Source organism: Camelus bactrianus, chromosome 4 (assembly GCF_048773025.1).
Source record: "Camelus bactrianus isolate YW-2024 breed Bactrian camel chromosome 4, ASM4877302v1, whole genome shotgun sequence".
Taxonomy (NCBI): domain Eukaryota; kingdom Metazoa; phylum Chordata; class Mammalia; order Artiodactyla; family Camelidae; genus Camelus; species Camelus bactrianus.
The window spans coordinates 59,951,837-59,968,545 of NC_133542.1; the positions used below are offsets into that span (position 1 = coordinate 59,951,837).

The 16,709-nt window shown below is 56.2% G+C and overlaps 1 protein-coding gene across 5 annotated transcripts in view; it reads left to right on the forward strand.

The window, feature by feature from the left end:
• The first annotated feature begins 313 nt into the window (after positions 1–313).
• Positions 314–16,709, forward strand: part of COL27A1 (collagen type XXVII alpha 1 chain) — a 143,763-nt gene continuing 127,367 nt past the window's right edge. For 3 of the 5 annotated variants that reach the window (XM_074362070.1, XM_074362073.1, XM_074362072.1), the window contains exons 1-3: positions 1,722–2,273; positions 8,717–8,787; positions 12,651–14,389. In XM_074362070.1, coding sequence (XP_074218171.1) covers positions 2,215–2,273; positions 8,717–8,787; positions 12,651–14,389 — 1,869 coding nt within the window. In that variant the 5' untranslated portion in view covers positions 1,722–2,214. Of the gene's footprint in view, positions 578–1,718; positions 2,274–8,716; positions 8,788–12,650; positions 14,390–16,709 lie in introns of those variants that run through there. The other 2 variants (XM_074362071.1, XR_012506525.1) reach the window with 2 other exon arrangements.

The window sequence follows — 16,709 nt, forward strand, 5'->3', positions numbered from 1 at the left end:
CAGCCGCCTGCGGGCTCCCCAGCACCACGCTGGGCCTCCCTCCTGGCAGCCATGGGTGCTCTGCCCCCTGCAGGAAGCCGCGCACAGCTATGCGGCTTCTTTTTCTAGCTTTTGCTTGGCTCGCCCGCCGCCCCCCGCCCCGCCCCCTTCGGCTTGGGACTTTTCCTAAAGTTTGCTGAAACCAGACACCTTGCTCGACCGAACCCGCGTGCAGCCACGGTTTAAAAGGCCGCCTTCAGCGCCCCCTCCCCGCCCCCAGCGGAGACTTCAAAAGGCCCGGCGGGCGCCGCGGCCCCTGCACCTATGAGCCGCCCCCCGCGCCCAGAGCCCGTGCCGGAGTCCGAGGACGCAGAGCGGCTGAAGTTCGAGCGCAGGCGGACCGGGCGGGTGGCGCAGCCCCGCGCGCCCATGCCCCTCCCGGTGCCGCTGCGCTCCGAGCGCTCGCGCCCAGTTTAGGGAAGGGGACCCCGCACCCCCGCCCCCGCGCCCGCGCCCGGGGCTGCGGGGACCCATGAATACAAATGCCGTTAGGCGCCCGAGGAAGGACCGACCGTCCAGCCTCGCACCTAGGGACCCAGTAAGTGCCCCGGGGCTCCTGGAGCGCTGGGGGTACCGCGGTGTGTGCGTAAAGGTGCGCGCGTGTGGGGAGGGGGTGCGTTTGTGCCCAACTGCGGTGGGCAGTAGCGGAAAGTTGTGTGCAAATGGAGGTTTGCGCGCGTGAGTGTATGCACTTGAGATGTGTGTGCACTTGAGGTGTGTGCACGTGAAGGTGTGTATGAGAGGTGTGCACTCGGGTGTGTACGTTGGGAGGATCTGGCTAGGCTAGTGTGCATTTGTGCAGGTATAAGCACTAATGTGCATGTGTCTCCGTGTGTGGAGTCCTTGTGTGCACCCGAGTCCAGACACCCCACGGTGTGTTTGTGTGAGTCCGGGAGGAGTGCTTGGCTGCGCCTGCATGTGAGTGTGAGTGTGTGTCTGAGTTTGGGGCAAGTGTAGATATGTATGAAAATATGTGTATGTACTAGTGAACAAGTGAAGGTGGAGGCGGGGGTGGGGGTGGGGGAGCTTCTAATGCCAGGGCTCGGACTGGGGTTGTGAGTGTGCGAATTTGCCAGATGTTTGCGGCAGCGTCAAGATGTGCAGTTCTGCGCTCCTGAGTGGGATCTGAGGGAGCCTTTGGTCTACTCCGGGGTGGGGAGGTAGGTAAGCTCCCATTTCTTACCGCATGAGGAGGGAAGAGAGGAAGGTGACGGACGTTTAACAAGCCCACCCACTACGTGCCCAGGAAGGCTATTCTATAGGGTGCTCTGAATCTGGGAGGAAAATAGGGGTGTGCGTGTGTGTACGTGTGTGTGCTAGGACACTGGTTGTCGTTTTCGTGGGAGTCTGGACACCGAGTCCTGGTCCCATATCTGTCCCTGGAACTCCGGGTTCCTTTCAGCAATAGCATCTGTCCCCTTTCCCCCTCAATCTCCGTCCGCTTTCCCCTTTTATCTCTGCCCCCAACTCGGGGACCACTGTCTCACAAGCCAGAGGTCCCCAATCGCCGAACTGTGATCATACCTCTGCGCAGCCTTGACTGTTTCTCTCTGTGAATCTCAGTTTCCCCATCTTTGCAGGGGTGCGCTGGGTGAGATGTCTCAGCGGGACAGTCGTGGGCCAGCCGAGGCTGTGTCCCTGGCTGTGGCCGGCAGGGGGCAGCAGGGGGCAGCAGAGGGCGGCCCGGCGCGGGGAGGAGAGAAGGTGGAGAGCCACCGCGGGCCGAGACTTTAAATCGCCTTCATTTCCCCCAAATCCTTCCTTTTCCTCTCCTCCCCCAGGCCGGCGGGGAGGCAGCTTCCACCGCCCTCCGCGCGCCCTCGCCCGGCCTTGCTCTGCCTCCAGGGACCGCCAGCAGCCCGCCTCCAAAAGTTTGATCATCTTTTTTTTTTTTTTCCTCCTGCTTCTTCTTCCTTTTCGGTGGAAGCAGAAAAGAACGAGGCAGGGGCGAGCGCGGCGCCGGGACTCCTGGGACCATGGGCCTGGCGCGGGCGTCCGCAGGGCCCCGGCTGCGCTGCCTGCCTGTTCGGGCGCCCCTGGGAGCGGGGCTGCGCTGGGGGCGCGGGGGCCGCGCACTCTGAGCCGGCCTGGCGCGGCGAGGCGGGGGGCTGGCGGCCCCATGGGGCGCGCCCACACTTGCCCCCCGGGCTCGGGAGCATGAAGTAGGGGCCCGCCATGGGAGCGGGATCGGCGCGGGGGGCCCGAGGCACAGCGGTGGCGGCGGCGCGCGGGGGGTGAGTACCATCTCAGGGACGCCCCCTCCCCAGCTTCCTGCCGCTCCAGCCTCGGGGCGGGCTGGGGTTCCCCGCCGCGTGGGACGCTTCCAGCGGAACATCAGCTTCCTGCCCCTTCCTGCGCCCCTGGGAGGCCGGCCGCCAAGGGTTAATGCGGGCAGCGCCCCCGGCCCAGCGAGAGTTGGCGAGCACTGCCCGCCCTGCCCCGCCTGGCGTGGCTGCGGGATAGCGTTGGGGCGGGGGCCGAGCTGGGGAGGGTCCGTGCGGAGCCAGCCGCAGGGTCTGGATTGGGATGGGGGGTAGGTAGCGCCTGGAGCGGCAGGCGGGATCGCGTCGGGGCGGAGGGGGCCTTTTGGATGCTTGTGGGAGGAGAGGGGTGTCCGTTTCTGGCTGTCTCAGTGTGTTCCAGTGTCGGTGTCTACATACAGGTTCTAAGCCTGTTAAGTCTCCGTTCTGTCTGTTCTTGTAAAACTGCAAATTTCTAGGGCTCCGGATCTCGGCTTCTGCTCTTGTTTCAGTGTCTGTGTGTCATTGCACGTCCCCTGTTTCTGGAAATCTCCACATGTGTGTCAGTCTGTTTGGGTCTGTGTGTCTCAGTGCTTCCTCGCTTGCAGGGTGAGGGCAGTGGGGAGACTGGTCCACAGTTCCTGTCGCTTTCCTGTGTGTGAGAGAGAAAGACTGAGAGCCAGCATGTAGGGCAGAAAAGGCCCTGGAAGTTCACCAGTTCCAACCGCTCATTGTACAGATGGGAGACTCAGGGCCAGAGATGGGCCGGGAATCTCCAAGGAGGGGCTGCCTGGAACTGGGACCCAGAGGCTCTGATTCCCAGCCTTTGGAGTAGGAGTTGCAAAAGAGTGAGCATGTGCAGGAGGGAGTCACTGAGTGTGGGTGTGTGTGGGAGTGATCGAATGGGAGCAGCTCCTCCGGCTGTGTGGACTGTGGACTGTGGCTCATGTTCATTGCCCAGAGAAGCACAGAACTTTCGTCCTGTCCATCCTGCCCCCAGGACCAGGGGACAATCCCAAGAGGCTGGTCAGGGCTGTAGCTCCACCCTACCCCAACGAGCCTGCCCCCTCTGAACTGGAATCAGGGGGGTGATGCCTCCCCCTTTCTTTCCCATGTCTTGGAAAAAACTGGCTGGCCGAGATTCCCCCGCCCCCCACCACAACACACACACACACACACACACACACACACACACACACACAGCACCAGTAAGCACACTGCTGACTCATTTTCTCCAGAAGACCCTGTGCCAGGGCAGATGCCAGTGGTTGGGTAGACAAGTGGTGCCAGGCAAGCACCACACAGTGGGGCCCAAGCTTTAGGCAAACGGGCAGTCACACTGCGTTGAGGCCCAGCTGCTGCCCCCTTGCCACGGCGGTGTCCCCAGTCTTGTGCTTTCTAGTTTTCCTCCTCTAAACCTCCCAGACCAGGTTCCACAATATTGTCTATGGAGTACATCCCTGGCCTCTTCTTTCCTCCCCCTTGCTCTCTGTATTCAGAACACTGCCCCTTCTTTGCACTTCCGTATGCCTACTGTCCCCTGCTGTCCCTCGAGGCGAGGCTCATGGGCCATCAGCTCCCCCTGGTGCTGTACTGGAGGGGGCCTGCCCTCCAAATATAACCCGCTCTCTGTCCCTCCCTGAGCACACCCTGCCTGTTACATTATTGGCATATTCTCTTCTTTCTCTGTGTTCAGGGATCCTCTTATTACCCCGTAATCTGCCTGGCATATGAAAATGCCTTATCAGTTGGTGGTGGAAACTGTAACAAAACATAGACTCATACCAGTGGGCAGAGAGGGCCCTGCAGTCAGACCATCTAAATCCTACCTCTGCCCCACGAGCTTGGGCAGGCACCTCATCTTTCTGCGTCTCCTTTTTGTCATCCACAAGACGGGCATCCTCATTCCCAGAGAGCAGTGTTTTGTGAGGATTAGTGGGACTGTTCTTGTTAAAGGCTTTTAGAACAGTGCCTGGCATGTAGTAAGTGCTCAATAAACGGCAGCTGTTATTTGTGTTATTATCCACTTCATCTCGAGTGGATGTGTGAGTCAACTGGAAAGTTCTGGGCTGCATCCTGTCCAGACAGATGACCTATCTGTGTTCCCATGGAAGAGGTATAAGGTGTGAAGAAAGGAGTCTGGGTGTGGCTGTCTGGGCACATGGGCCTGACCACTCCATGGAGGCAGGTGGGACAAGTTCATCCCCCTTTGCTTTTCTGTGGTCCTCTGGCCAGCATCCTTCCCAGCTTGTCCCGTGGGAGCATAACCAAGCCCTGAGTTCACTGCTTTCCTTGTGTTTCTGTGCCCTGGGTCTCAGCTCTGAGTGCTCGGTGGATGTTCAAGCTAGAATGGGTCTCTGAGCTCCTGCGTGTTCTCAGGTAACAAGGATGGAGGAAAAATTATGCAAATCAGCTGCAGGTTCTGGCAGCCTTGTGGTCCAGGAGTAACTGCATTTGGTGTACTGGCCGGAGGGCTTTTTGCAGGAGAAAGGAACACCTGCGCTCCCTTCTCAGAGAGCTGTGTGGCCAGGCTGTGTCTCCAAGATCAGGCTCCCTAACTCGTGGCTTCCGTTTCAGCTGCCTCCTGCCTCCTCTGGCCCCCATGCTCTGGTCTTCCCGACATTCTGGAGCCCTGGCTTCACCGAGCCAAGGCCCACGAGTCAGCGATGAAAACAGAAGTCTGGAAGAACAAAGCTCTGAGCCAACGCAGGCACTAAACGTTATTAGCAGTAGCCTAAACAGGATTGGAACGGGAGCAAAAGAATCGGCAGGGCCTCCCTCTGGGAGCCAACTTTCCAGGCCTGGAAGCTTACTGAAATGGCTGTTGGCTCCCCAGGCTGTATCTCTGTTCCTTGTTGGTGAAGGCTGGGACGCTGGTCTCTGGCAAGCAGGAAGTCCCTGTAAGTCTCTGATTTCTTCTCCAGGGGAGATAAGTAAGTGAAAAGGACTGTCTACTAGGTAATGGAGTCAGATGATGTGTGTTACTGACATGCTGTGTGTCTTTGGGCAAGTCAGCTCTACTCTCTCGTCCTCGTTGTCCATCTCTACAATGAGAGGATGGAACTAGATTCTGGCCTCTAAATGATCTCGGAGGACCTTCTCCCACTCTGTATTCCTGCTAGATAGGGCAGTTTTGGGTCGAGTACACACAGAATCCAGGTCTGAGATGGTCAGTTGCGTTTGTTGAGATGAATGAATGGGAAACAAATATGTTTGTCCCAGACCTTTCAGGACTGAAATTCTCGAGTTAGAAACTGAGGTGCTAGGAAGCTTAGTTGAAGAGATAATTCTGATCCCATCTCCCCTGTGAGTCTTCCTTTTCCCCTCCTTTAGGGGTTACAAATATTTCCCCCAGATTTATCCTCTTATTCTCTACAGCGTAATCACCTAGCATAACCTCGGAGGAAAATTGACCGAGGAGGATGTTTGTGGTTCTCACACCTTCTCTTTTGCACCTGACCCCTCTGTATCAGCTTGGGGAGCATTCTAAGAAGGGTGAATGTGACAACATGGTGAGAGACTCAAGGAGTGAGGCTGGTGCCCAGAAACGGCTGAGAAGAGACGGGACAGAAGGAAACAGGAATGAAACTAGTTGTGCTGCAGGAATGCTAGAGAGCCAGGGGCAGTGTGTTCTGAGAGGACATTCTCAGGAAAGATGAGTTCCCTGGTCCTCTAAGTTCAGGGACTGCTGACTGGTAGAAGGTGCAGTCACTTTCTTTATTGCAGAACTTCTCAGAGCCTTTGCTATGCGGTTGTGCTTTGGAGCTGCCAAGACTGGGGACGTAGGAGACAACTCCTCCCCAGTAGATCTAGCCACGGTTTCCTGGAGTATCCACTTTGTGGATGTGGGAAATTGTACTGAAGAATTATGACCCCAGAACCTGCCTAGGGTGACCTTGAGGAAGTGCTTGCCCTCCCTAAGCCTCAGTTTTTATAAAGTCAGACAAAGCTGCCTATTATTGTTCATCAGGGCTGATGGGACTGCCATTTGCTTCAAGCAGGCAGGTCATGCCACAAAGGTCAGCCTCTGCCTTTCTCCCCAGACAACACCAGAGCCGCTTAGGCACTGACCTTTAGCTGTTGCTAGTGGTGAGCTGGAAGTGAGGCCAGTGGAGGCAGGGAGGACTGGCCAAGTGAAAAAGGTACTGTTACAGCAGTAGCAGCAGATTGGAGAGGATGAGGAGGGAGCAAAGATTATCCAGGAGCATCCCTGGATAAAGTCAGAGATGGGATGGGCCTGCTGGAGTTAAGGGTTTGGGAAGATTCTTTTTAAAGTCCAGAGTCTTGTAATACCAGGTAATATTCATCCCTTCTGCAAAAATACACTGGATGCTTACTACAGACTTGCCAGGTGCTGGGAATACAAGAGTGAACAAGACAGATATGGTCCCTGCACTTCAGGGACTGGGGCTAGAAAGGGAAACAGGAAAATAGACAATGACCACGCATGGGATGCCTGCTCTGGTGAGGTATGTGCAGCGGGCTATGGGAGGGAACACTCAAGTTAGAATCGAATGCATCTGTGGGAACTTATCAGGCAAAAAAGTGGTGTCTAGAGTACTCAGGAGCAGCATGTGCTAAGGCCCAGAGGCTGGAGAAGTCTTTTGAGGGACCACCATCTGTGTGTGAGTGCTGCTTCAGCTAGTTTGCCTTATGCTGTGAATAACTCCCAACTGAACACAACTTAAACAATAAGGGGAGTTATTACCTCCCATATCAAGAGGTCCAAAGGAAAAACATTAATAAGGCTGGCCAATAACAACCTCTGTTTTTCCATTCTGCTATCCTCACGTGCTCATGGGGCTTGTTACCTCATGTGCACAAAATGGCTGCAGCAGCAGTGAGGCCTTACTCAACAACATACAAAGGCTAGAAGAAAACCTTCTCTCTGTCCCTCTGAAACGTTTTCCTAGGGGCCCTGACCGGCATCCCTCTCTTTTCATTGGCCACATCTGGGTCCATTATGCATGCCTTAACCAGTCACTGGTATGGCAAATTCCCAGGATGGGTTTAGACTTATCCAGAGTCATCCAGTATCCTCTGAAATCCTTATCTCCCTGAACAAGCAGGAAGGGAGGTGGCTGTGGGTAGGTAGCCACCAGTGTCTTCCACAGTGTCCAGGTCAGGATTACCATTGATCCTAATTGCAACTAATCTGAAGTACTTGCCATTAAATCAGAGGATGTGATCTTGTTGTCTAAGGCTCCCAGGATGCTGGGAAGAACCCAGGGCTCCAGACCTTCACTCTGGCAGATGGGTTTCCTGGATTACATGATTCCCCAGAAGCACACCATCCTAGCCTTCCTCCTGGAAATGGATCCTGGGCCCGCGTGTCCAACCTTGGCCCCCACCGCCCATCAGGGCTCTTTCTGCCTGCATCCTGGCTGGCCATCTCTGGCCACGTGCCGCCCTCCTCTTTTCCTGCTTGGGGATCAGATGCCCTGGGTGGCTTCGGGTGTCACCAGTGGCTGCTCCCACAGGAAGGTGAAATTGGATCACTGCCTCTGCCCATCTTGGCAGGAGCCCCTGAGCAGAGCATTAACCCTTCAGGCCCCAGAGTGCAGGGGCAGCAGGGTCCGTCTAAGGAGCACTTCTGTGGCTGGCAGCAGGCCGAGCCCTTGACATGCATGAGCTCATTTAATCCTCACGCCTGGCTTGCAAGATAGGGAGTGTCAGCCGAGTTGCAGAGTAGGAGACAGGCTCAGGGGGGCTGAGGGGCTCATCCAGGGTCACACAGCTTGTAAGCAGTGGGGCCAGGTTTACACCTGGGTCGGCCTGACTCCCCCGTCATCTCCTCTCCTCTCCGCTCTCCTCCGTTCTCCATCGACGTGAAGCCAGCGGGCAGCTTCCTTAGCACGCGCTGGTCCTGGCTAAGGGATCTTCTCCTATTCCCTGCTGTCAGTCTGGAGACTGAATTCTCATCTTTCCTGCCCTTTGAAGACACCTGTCATCTAAGCAGACCCGTCTGGGGTTCCTGCTGACCTTTCAGCCCTGGCTCTGCTGCCCTGTGGGCCTCAAAATGTTGAGGCCATAGCACAGATAGAGAGACAGAGGCTCGGAGACAGAGAGGGGCAGGGGCTGGTCCCTTGTCACCTAATGAGTTGGGAGCAGATATAGCTGGACCCTGTGTCTCCTGACGTCCAGGGCAGGCTTCCTGCCTATGAGTTCCTGCCTGGTGACCTTGGTTTATTGATCTGTAAAAAGTGAGGTTGTATTTGTACTGTGTAAGCGGGTCCTGCCCCGGGAAGCTGTGCCTGGGCACCCGGGAGCCTGGGCTGGTCTGATGGGGTCCTAGAGCCTCTGCCTCGCCTCCTGCCTCGCCTGGGCAAGACTAGGGTGGTACTGGGGCCAGGTGAGCGACTCCCAGCTCCCCACGCGGATCCGGCCATGAGGGGTGGAAGCTGATGCCGGATCTGCTTGTGTCTCCTGGTCTCTAGGGGCTTTCTCCTCACCTGGATCTTAGTCTCGCTTGCCTGTCACCTGGCCTCCACCCAAGGATCTCCTGAAGGTAATTCTCTCTTCTCTTTGTCCAGGGGGAGACAAAGGAGGATGGAAGGGATCTACAAATGCAGGGGTAGGAGACATTAATGCCCCTAGTTGGAACTCAGTGCCTCAGTTTTCTCATCAGTAGAATGGAGCCAATCATTGACAAATTCTCTCCAGGCTTGAAAGAGCCCCCTTTGATGTTTTGTAAGGGGTAGGAAGGGCTCAGTGCAGAAATGTGGAAAGGTGGTGCCTTTGTTCCTATCCAGGGTGGAATTTGAGTAAGTTACTTTGGGGACAGTAAGCCTCAGTTGTACCTTTTTGTCCAAGGGGTACTCCAAGAAGTTCTGAGAAGAGGCAGGAAGGCTTCAACCATCACTGCCCACACCTGTGATCTGCCCTCCCCTTCCCGTGAGATGCTGCCTTTTCCTGCTACCCCTGAGGAGCTGTCCAGGAGGCGAGGTGGTGGGGGGCTGGCTACACAGCTGCCCGTGGAAACTGAAACCTCTCCCACATCTGTTTGTCAAACAGCCGCATCGCCTCTTAAAATAGCGGCCTTTCCCCTTCCTCCACGCCTGGCCCGCGTGCCAGGGCAGGCAGCCGGGCACTCCCAGAGCCCCTGTGGCCTGACCTGGCCGCCAGGCGGGGATTGGACCCCTGGGAGGGGAGGGCCGTGCCCGGAAGAGACTCCTGCTGCCCAGCAACATTTTGTGCAAATGTCATATTTTCCAGGCTTGCTGTTTCCCCCACAAAGTAGGTGAACAGCTGTCCAGAGTCCTGAGTCAGGCACTGGGCGGGCGGGGGGGGGGGGGGTGGTGGCGGGGAAAAGGATGGAGCAGTGTGGAGCCAGGTTTATGTAATAAAGGGATCTTGCTGCGGCCAGCTGGCTGGGTCCCTCCATCTTGGCGTTGGGCTGAATTCATTCCCCTGTCCCCTAGCTCCTCTCCCCTGATGGGGTTCTGGATATGTCTCCGCCCTGCCTTCCAACTAGTCTAGGGGCTCCAGCACAGGATAGCAGAGCAGCTAAGGAAGGACAGAGGCCCCGGGGCCAGGCACCCTGGTTCCAAAGCCCAGCTGCGCCTTTGACTACAGGCTGCGTGGCCTTGGGCAAGTTACTGCAGCTCAGTTTTCTGACCCTCGTCTGTAAAGTGGGGATAATAAACAGTACCTGCTTCAGAGATGACTGAGAGAATAAGGAGAGACAATGCACGTAAAGCACTTGGTACATAGTAAGTGCTCAATAAATATTAGTTATTACTATTATTGTTCGTTATATTATTTGCCTGAAAAGTTTGGGCGAGAATGGCCTTCCTCATCCCCCGTGGAGCCCACAGTGGTCAGAGGCTCCCGGAGGCTTGGCAAGGACCACCTCTGCCAGCTCTAAGTAGCGGAGTTGGGGTTTGGCCCCTGAACTGCAGGGGGTGTGCAGGGGAGGCCTGGGGAGTGCCTGGTGTCAGCTTAAAACCCACCAGGACAGTGGTGATCAGGGAAACCTCACTGGTGCCCCCTGGCCTGGCTGGTTGTCGTCTTCCCAGGGCGAGTGCAAGTGGCTGTAAGTTGCAGTGTGCAGGGAGAGACGTGTGCAGGCCTGGGAGCCTCCCAGGGGCTGCCGAGGTGGGACAGGAGGAGGGGAGAGGTGACGTCCTGCTATTACTTCTCCAACAAATGGCTCCTCCCTTTTAAGTTGTTTGTAGTGAGAAGTATTTTATGATAAGAAGAGGCTTTCAGGGATTAAACGTATAAAATACGCTGCTACTCAGAGAATCCTTAAACAGTGGTCTGTTTTACCTTAGGAACTGGGGACAGACAGAGGTGGGAGAAGGGAGGAATTTGAAGTGAGATGAAGGCCCTTGGGTTCCAGGGAGGACTAAGAGTCTTCAAGCCACCCTGGAACAGTGGTTGGTCTGCAGCCGCAGAGTTCTTAGAACATTCTTAGCACTTTGTGGCCACCTCCAGGTCTGGTTTCCCTTGTCTTACAGGCAGGGAAACTGAGGCCCAGGGGTCAGGAAGAGACGTGGCCAGAGGTACCTGATGCAGGGGTGGGTGAGGATGATAAGGGAGACCACCGTTCCATCTCCCACCACCCCCCGGATGTAGGTACTCTTCGCAGCCCTGTTTTACGATGGAGGGAACCAGACCCACAGGTGGCCTTGTCCTACTCTGAAGTCTGGCCTTCAGACCCAAGATCCTGCTATGGAACCAGTGTGCTACCACGTTGCCAGCACCCGGGTTCTCATTGTCTCCCAGCCTGTTTATCCATCCATACACCAGTCCAACTATCTCCCGGTTGTCACCTGAGGGCTACTGGGTGCTGGCTGCGTTCAGCCCAGGGCACACCTCTCGCTCCAGGTGATGAGGGAGACTGCATTCCACACTCGGGTTGGGAGGCTGAGCTCGGGAGAGGGGCCTAAGGACGTTTCCCAGACCCCAGTTCTCGAGACAGCCTCTCCTTTCCTGCCGGGATGGAGCTCCAAGGCGGGCTTCTGCCGACGCTGGCAGCTCAGCCGCCTGAAGGAGGTCGAGTGCCCCGGCGAGAGGCAAGGTCAGGAAGCCTTTCCATAAACACCCTGGAAGCCCTTGTTGTGCTCTGGCAAGCCCCATGGATGTAATTACCGGGCGGATGTGACCTGGCCGGGCCATGGTCAGATGTCCAAACGCTTCGCCAGAGGACAGAGGTTGCAGGGATGCCTTGATTACTTCCTCTGCTCTCTCCAAGCCACACGGGGAGGAGGGGAGTCACTGGAAATGTCCCCTACCTTCTGTGCAGACAGCAGCTCCCCAAGCCTGCTCCAGCCTGAGAGAGACTTTGGGGGTGGGAAGGGGACTGGGTGGGTTCCTAAAGATGATGAAACCAGTCGGACGCCCTGGGCATCCTTACCATGCTCTGGTGACGTGAACATTCCTGTCACTCCATCACTTATGGGACTGCTTCCTGGAGGCGATGGCTTTCGAGGCAGAGAGAAGGGGAAACAAGCCATGTTGGGCAGCCTCTAATACTGGCTCTAGTATTTGGAGATTATCATTATTTTTAGTATTAAAGGCTATTCTTCATAAATGCTTATTTTGTGCCAGGCACTTTTTTTTTTTTCAACTGCGTTAGCTCATTTAATCCTCACAACACCCCTGAGCTTGGTACTGCTGTTATCCCATTTAAGAGATGGGAAGACTGAGGCACTGAAGTCACAGGACTAATAAGTGGTGGAGCTGGAAGTTTGGCTCTAGAGTCTGCTTTTAAACACTGCAGACGATCCCCAAACTACGATGGCTCGACTTACAATGTTTTGACTTTACAATGGTGCAAAAGTGAAACTGTACTTTGAGTTCTGAATTTTGATTTTCCCCGAGCTAGCGGTATGTGGTACGGTACTCTCTTGTGATGCTGGGTTGCAGCAGTGGGAGCTCCCAGTCACCTACATGATCACAAGGGGAAACAACTGATACACTTACAGCTCTTCTGTACCCGTACATCCATTCTGTTTTTCACTTTTAGTACAGCATTCAATAAATTACATGAGATACTCAGCACTTTATTATAAAATAGGCTTTGTGTCGGATTATTTAGCCCCACCGTAGGGTACTGTTAGTGTTCTGAGCGTGTTTAAGGTAGGCTAGGCTAAGCCATGATGTTCGGTAGGTAAGGTGTATTAAGTGCATTTTTGACTTATGAGGTTTTCAGCTTACGTTGGCTTTATCTGGGTATATCCATTTTAAGTGGAGGAAGGTCTGTAGTCACAAGATCACACAGCTAGACGAGGGATTTGTTCCAACTCTGCAACCTCAGCCACAACCATGGGGCAGCAGGTAGCAGTGGGCGGACTGTCCCCAAGTCAGAAGCAGCAGGAAGCAGGCCCTGACCGTGTCCTCTCCCCCTCTGCCCTCCCTCTCCAGATGCGGACGTCCTGCAGCGGCTGGGCCTCAGCTGGACGAAGGCGGCGGGCGGCCGGAGCCCCCCGCCTCCGGGGGTCATTCCGTTCCAGTCGGGCTTCATCTTTACCCAGCGGGCCCGGCTCCAGGCCCCAACGGCCTCCGTCATCCCTGCCGCCCTGGGCACAGAGCTGGCGCTGGTGCTGAGCCTCTGCTCCCACCGGGTGAACCATGCCTTCCTCTTCGCCGTCCGCAGCCGGAAGCACAAGCTGCAGCTGGGCCTGCAGTTCCTTCCCGGCAAGACAGTCGTCCACCTGGGGCCCCGGCGCTCCGTGGCCTTCGACCTCGACATGCACGACGGGCGCTGGCACCACCTGGCCCTGGAACTCCGTGGCCGCACGGTCACCCTGGTGACGGCCTGCGGGCAGCACCGGGTGCCCGTCCCGCTGTCTTTCCACAGGGACCCAGCGCTCGACCCCCAGGGCTTGTTCCTTTTTGGGAAGATGAGCCCACACGCAGTCCAGTTTGAAGGTGCCCTGTGCCAGTTCAGTATCTACCCTGTGACGCAGGTCGCTCACAATTACTGTACCCACCTGCGAAAGCAGTGTGGACAGGCTGACACGTACCGGCCCCAGCTGGGACCCTTCCTCCCCCGAGACTCTGGCACGCCCCTCACCTTCCAGACCGACCTGGGCCTGCTAGGCCTAGGGAACCTGACCACTGCCACGCCAGCCCTGGGGGCACGGCCAGCAAGCAGGGGGTCCAGGGTGACTGTGGTGCCTGCCTCTCCCCTCAAGCCCCTAAAGACTAGCGTCACAGGCCCTCACCAGCCCGTCACAGTGGGAGGCCCAGCCCGGAACCCCCTGCCATCTGCCAAGCTGTCAGCCAGTGAAGGGCTTCCTTCCGTGCCTGCAGCCTCTCCCACCAGCTCCACCAGACTTGTCCAGCCATTGCAGAAGAGCCTAGCCACCAAAATCCCCCAAAGTCACCCAACCAAGCCTTCAGTCCTTTCTCCTTCAATTGCCCCTGTCAAAAGCCCACGCCCCACCCAGAAGACAGCTCCGCCTTTCTTCACAAAGCCAGCCCTACCCACCAAGAACCCGATGCAACCCACTTTCCACCTAGTTCCCGCCAAAGTCTCCCATCCCACAGTGAAGCCGATCCAGAGGAACCCCATAACGCCCAGGCCCCCTCCGCCCAGTGTCTGGCCGCTACCTCTTGCTGCTGGCTCCTCTAAAAAGCTCTCTCCCACAGTGGTCCAGGCCAAGATGAGCAGTCGTGCCAGTGAGCCATCCCCTGCCCACACCAGCACACAAAGACCTCCCCATCCCACTGTCTTGCCCCTATTACCTGTCCCCAGTCCTGGCTCTACCAGGACTGCTCAGCCACCAGCCACTGCTATGCCTCCCACCCTCGCTCCTGGTTCAGCCCTCACTGGAAGCAAAAAACTCACTGGATCAGAAGCCGCAAAGAAAGCCAGACCCAAGAGCAGCCCCCGGAAGCCCGTCCCTCTCAGACCTGGGAAGGCAGCAAGAGATGTCCCACTGAACGATCCGACAACTGGGTCCAGCCCCAGACAGCCCCGGCCCAGCCGGCAGACCACCCCGGCCCCAGCGTTGGTCCCGACGTTGGAGCGAGAGCGATTCCTGACCTCCAGCCCCCGGCCTGCGAGCACTGGCTATTCATTCTTCCACCTGGTGGGACCCACACCTTTCCCGCTGCTGATGGGACCTCCAGGACTCAAGGGAGACTGTGGTTTGCCGGTAAGACTGGGCAGAGTGTGCATGTTGCTTGGAGCTTACGTAGGTGACAAGGTAGTTAGGTGTTTGCTCCTGGTAAGGGCGGAAGGAGGAAGAGAAGCAACCTAGAGCAGGGAGCTAGGTACAGGCAGAGCCTCCACTTGAACCCAGGTCCCCCTCTCCTCACCTCTGCTGTGTTTGTGATTGCATATCCTGCCCCAAATTCGTGATTCCCCGGGGCAGACTTGGGTCTGGTGGCCACCCCCAGGTGAGAGCACTCCTGGGCTTTGGTTGGCCCAGGCCCCAGGTCACTCTTTGCTAACCTAACAGTAAAGGTTGAGTGGCTTAAGGAAAACCACAGACTAACTGGCCCCAGGTCATGCAGTCTCCAAAGGCCAGCTCTCCTGACTCCTGGAATAGAGTTCCTCCAGCCCACCAGCTTGTCTGTGAGTTTCGGACAAAGGTCGCACATGGATAGTCCTGAATGTGTTTTGTTTGGCACATGCAGAATTGTTTTAAAATATTTAATAAGTTACTAATATTTTTTAAATGTGAGAGATTTCTTATAAAAAACCGGTGACCTGCTTTTCTTGGAAGGGGGAGACATGCAGTGGCCTGTGGGCTTTGGCCGGGTCAGGGCTGCTTCTTTAGACAGGACAGGCCCGCTCCTGTCTGTGCCTGTCCACACGTCCGTCTCCCGATTGGTCTTCAGTCCAGTCCTTTCATCTTGTTTCTGTTACCTGCCTGGCTCCTGGAGACATTTGATTTGTGGCCCCTGGTAGAGGAGTTTGGGGTGAGGAAGGTGAGGGTGGATCTGAGCAGTCAAGGAAGAGAGAAAGAACATTCCACGTGCAGGAGTCGGTCTCGGGGTCGATGCCTCTGGCATGCCTGGGACTGTCTCCAGGGGCAACGACCTTTCTGCAGCTGGAGGCCAATTCCTCCGGGTGGGGAACGATGAGATGGAGTTTCCAGAAAGCTGAGCCTCTGCTCCATTCTTCTGCCTTGGAGATGACCACTGTGCGGGTTCCTCCTTCCTGGGGTGGGATCTCCCACCAGGCTCCCCACAATGTGGAGACAGTGGCAGATGCTGGGAATTCCCAGGCCTTACAAACACACTTAATGAGTTTTAATAATCATTAGGAATAATATTTATTCAGTCTGTCTCCAAGGGGATCGAGAGCCCGTTTTTATTATAACCATATTGTAGAACTTATGGAAATTGTATGCATTGCTTTGCAATTATGTCAACATTCTGCTCAAGCCCTGTGTTCTGAAATTGGCAGGGTAGGGAGTGGGGAGCCAAGGAGAGCAGGAGAGACTCTTCAGCCCTCCAGGCTGCCCGACCCTACTCAGGCATCAGGTACCTTTGGCCTGTGACACCTCAGCTTCCCAAGATGCGTGGATGCTGGACTCACTGGCCGTAAGGTCTAAAGGGGGTGAATTGTCCCCCCCGGACAGGGTGGTGGAATTTAGGGTCTCCACCCTGCCGAGTGAATGAGGCCAACCCTGTCCCCCAAGGCTGTGTGCTATGTGGAGAGAGAGGGAGGCTGTGCTAGGCCAGCAGAGCTGGAGCAGGAGCAGGTTTTCAGGGTGTAGAATCTACCTCTGGGCCTGTCCGATGCCTGAGCTTTGTACTTTCTTCCTGGGGTTTGGTGATGTGGGTCAGTAGGAGGTGAGGCCTCCTGCCAGATCTGGTCTTGGATTTACCCCCACTCTAAGAAGGTGCTGGAGTTGACCTGTTCAGTGGATGGATGCTTAGGGATCATTCAGTTCAACCCTCATCACTGGGCAGGTGAGGAGTCTGGAGACTGTGCCCAGAAAGGGCCAGGACTTGCTGAGAGGCCACATAGCACGTAGGAGGCAGAGCTGAAGTTTACACCCCAGTTCCCGACTCCAAGATCAGCACATTCCATCCCACCCCCGTGAGTGTCCACTCTGAGACCCTAGGACTCAGGCCTGAGAGACTGGGGGTTTCAGAGATGTGGGAGGCCCTGTCCTTGATCTCAAATGGAGAGCTCAGTGTCTAAAGAATCTTCTGTTTCTATACCTGTCACGTTTATGAGCTACTTCCACATGCATGTCACCTCCCTTTAGGACCTCATGCAAATTGGTCCAGGAGGGTAGGATATGTGTGCTAACCCCGGCTTTACAAATGAGAGGCCTGCGGTTGGACCGACAGACTTGGCCAAGGGCATCCAGCATGTTCTTCCAGGAGGAGCTGGGCTGTGACTGCAGGTCCCTGACTTCAGCAAGGACCACGGTTCTTCCTGCTCCTCCTGGCCTGAACAAATGAGGGCAAGAGGAAAGACACTTATCTGCCCAATTGCTGTCCTGCCTCTTGTCC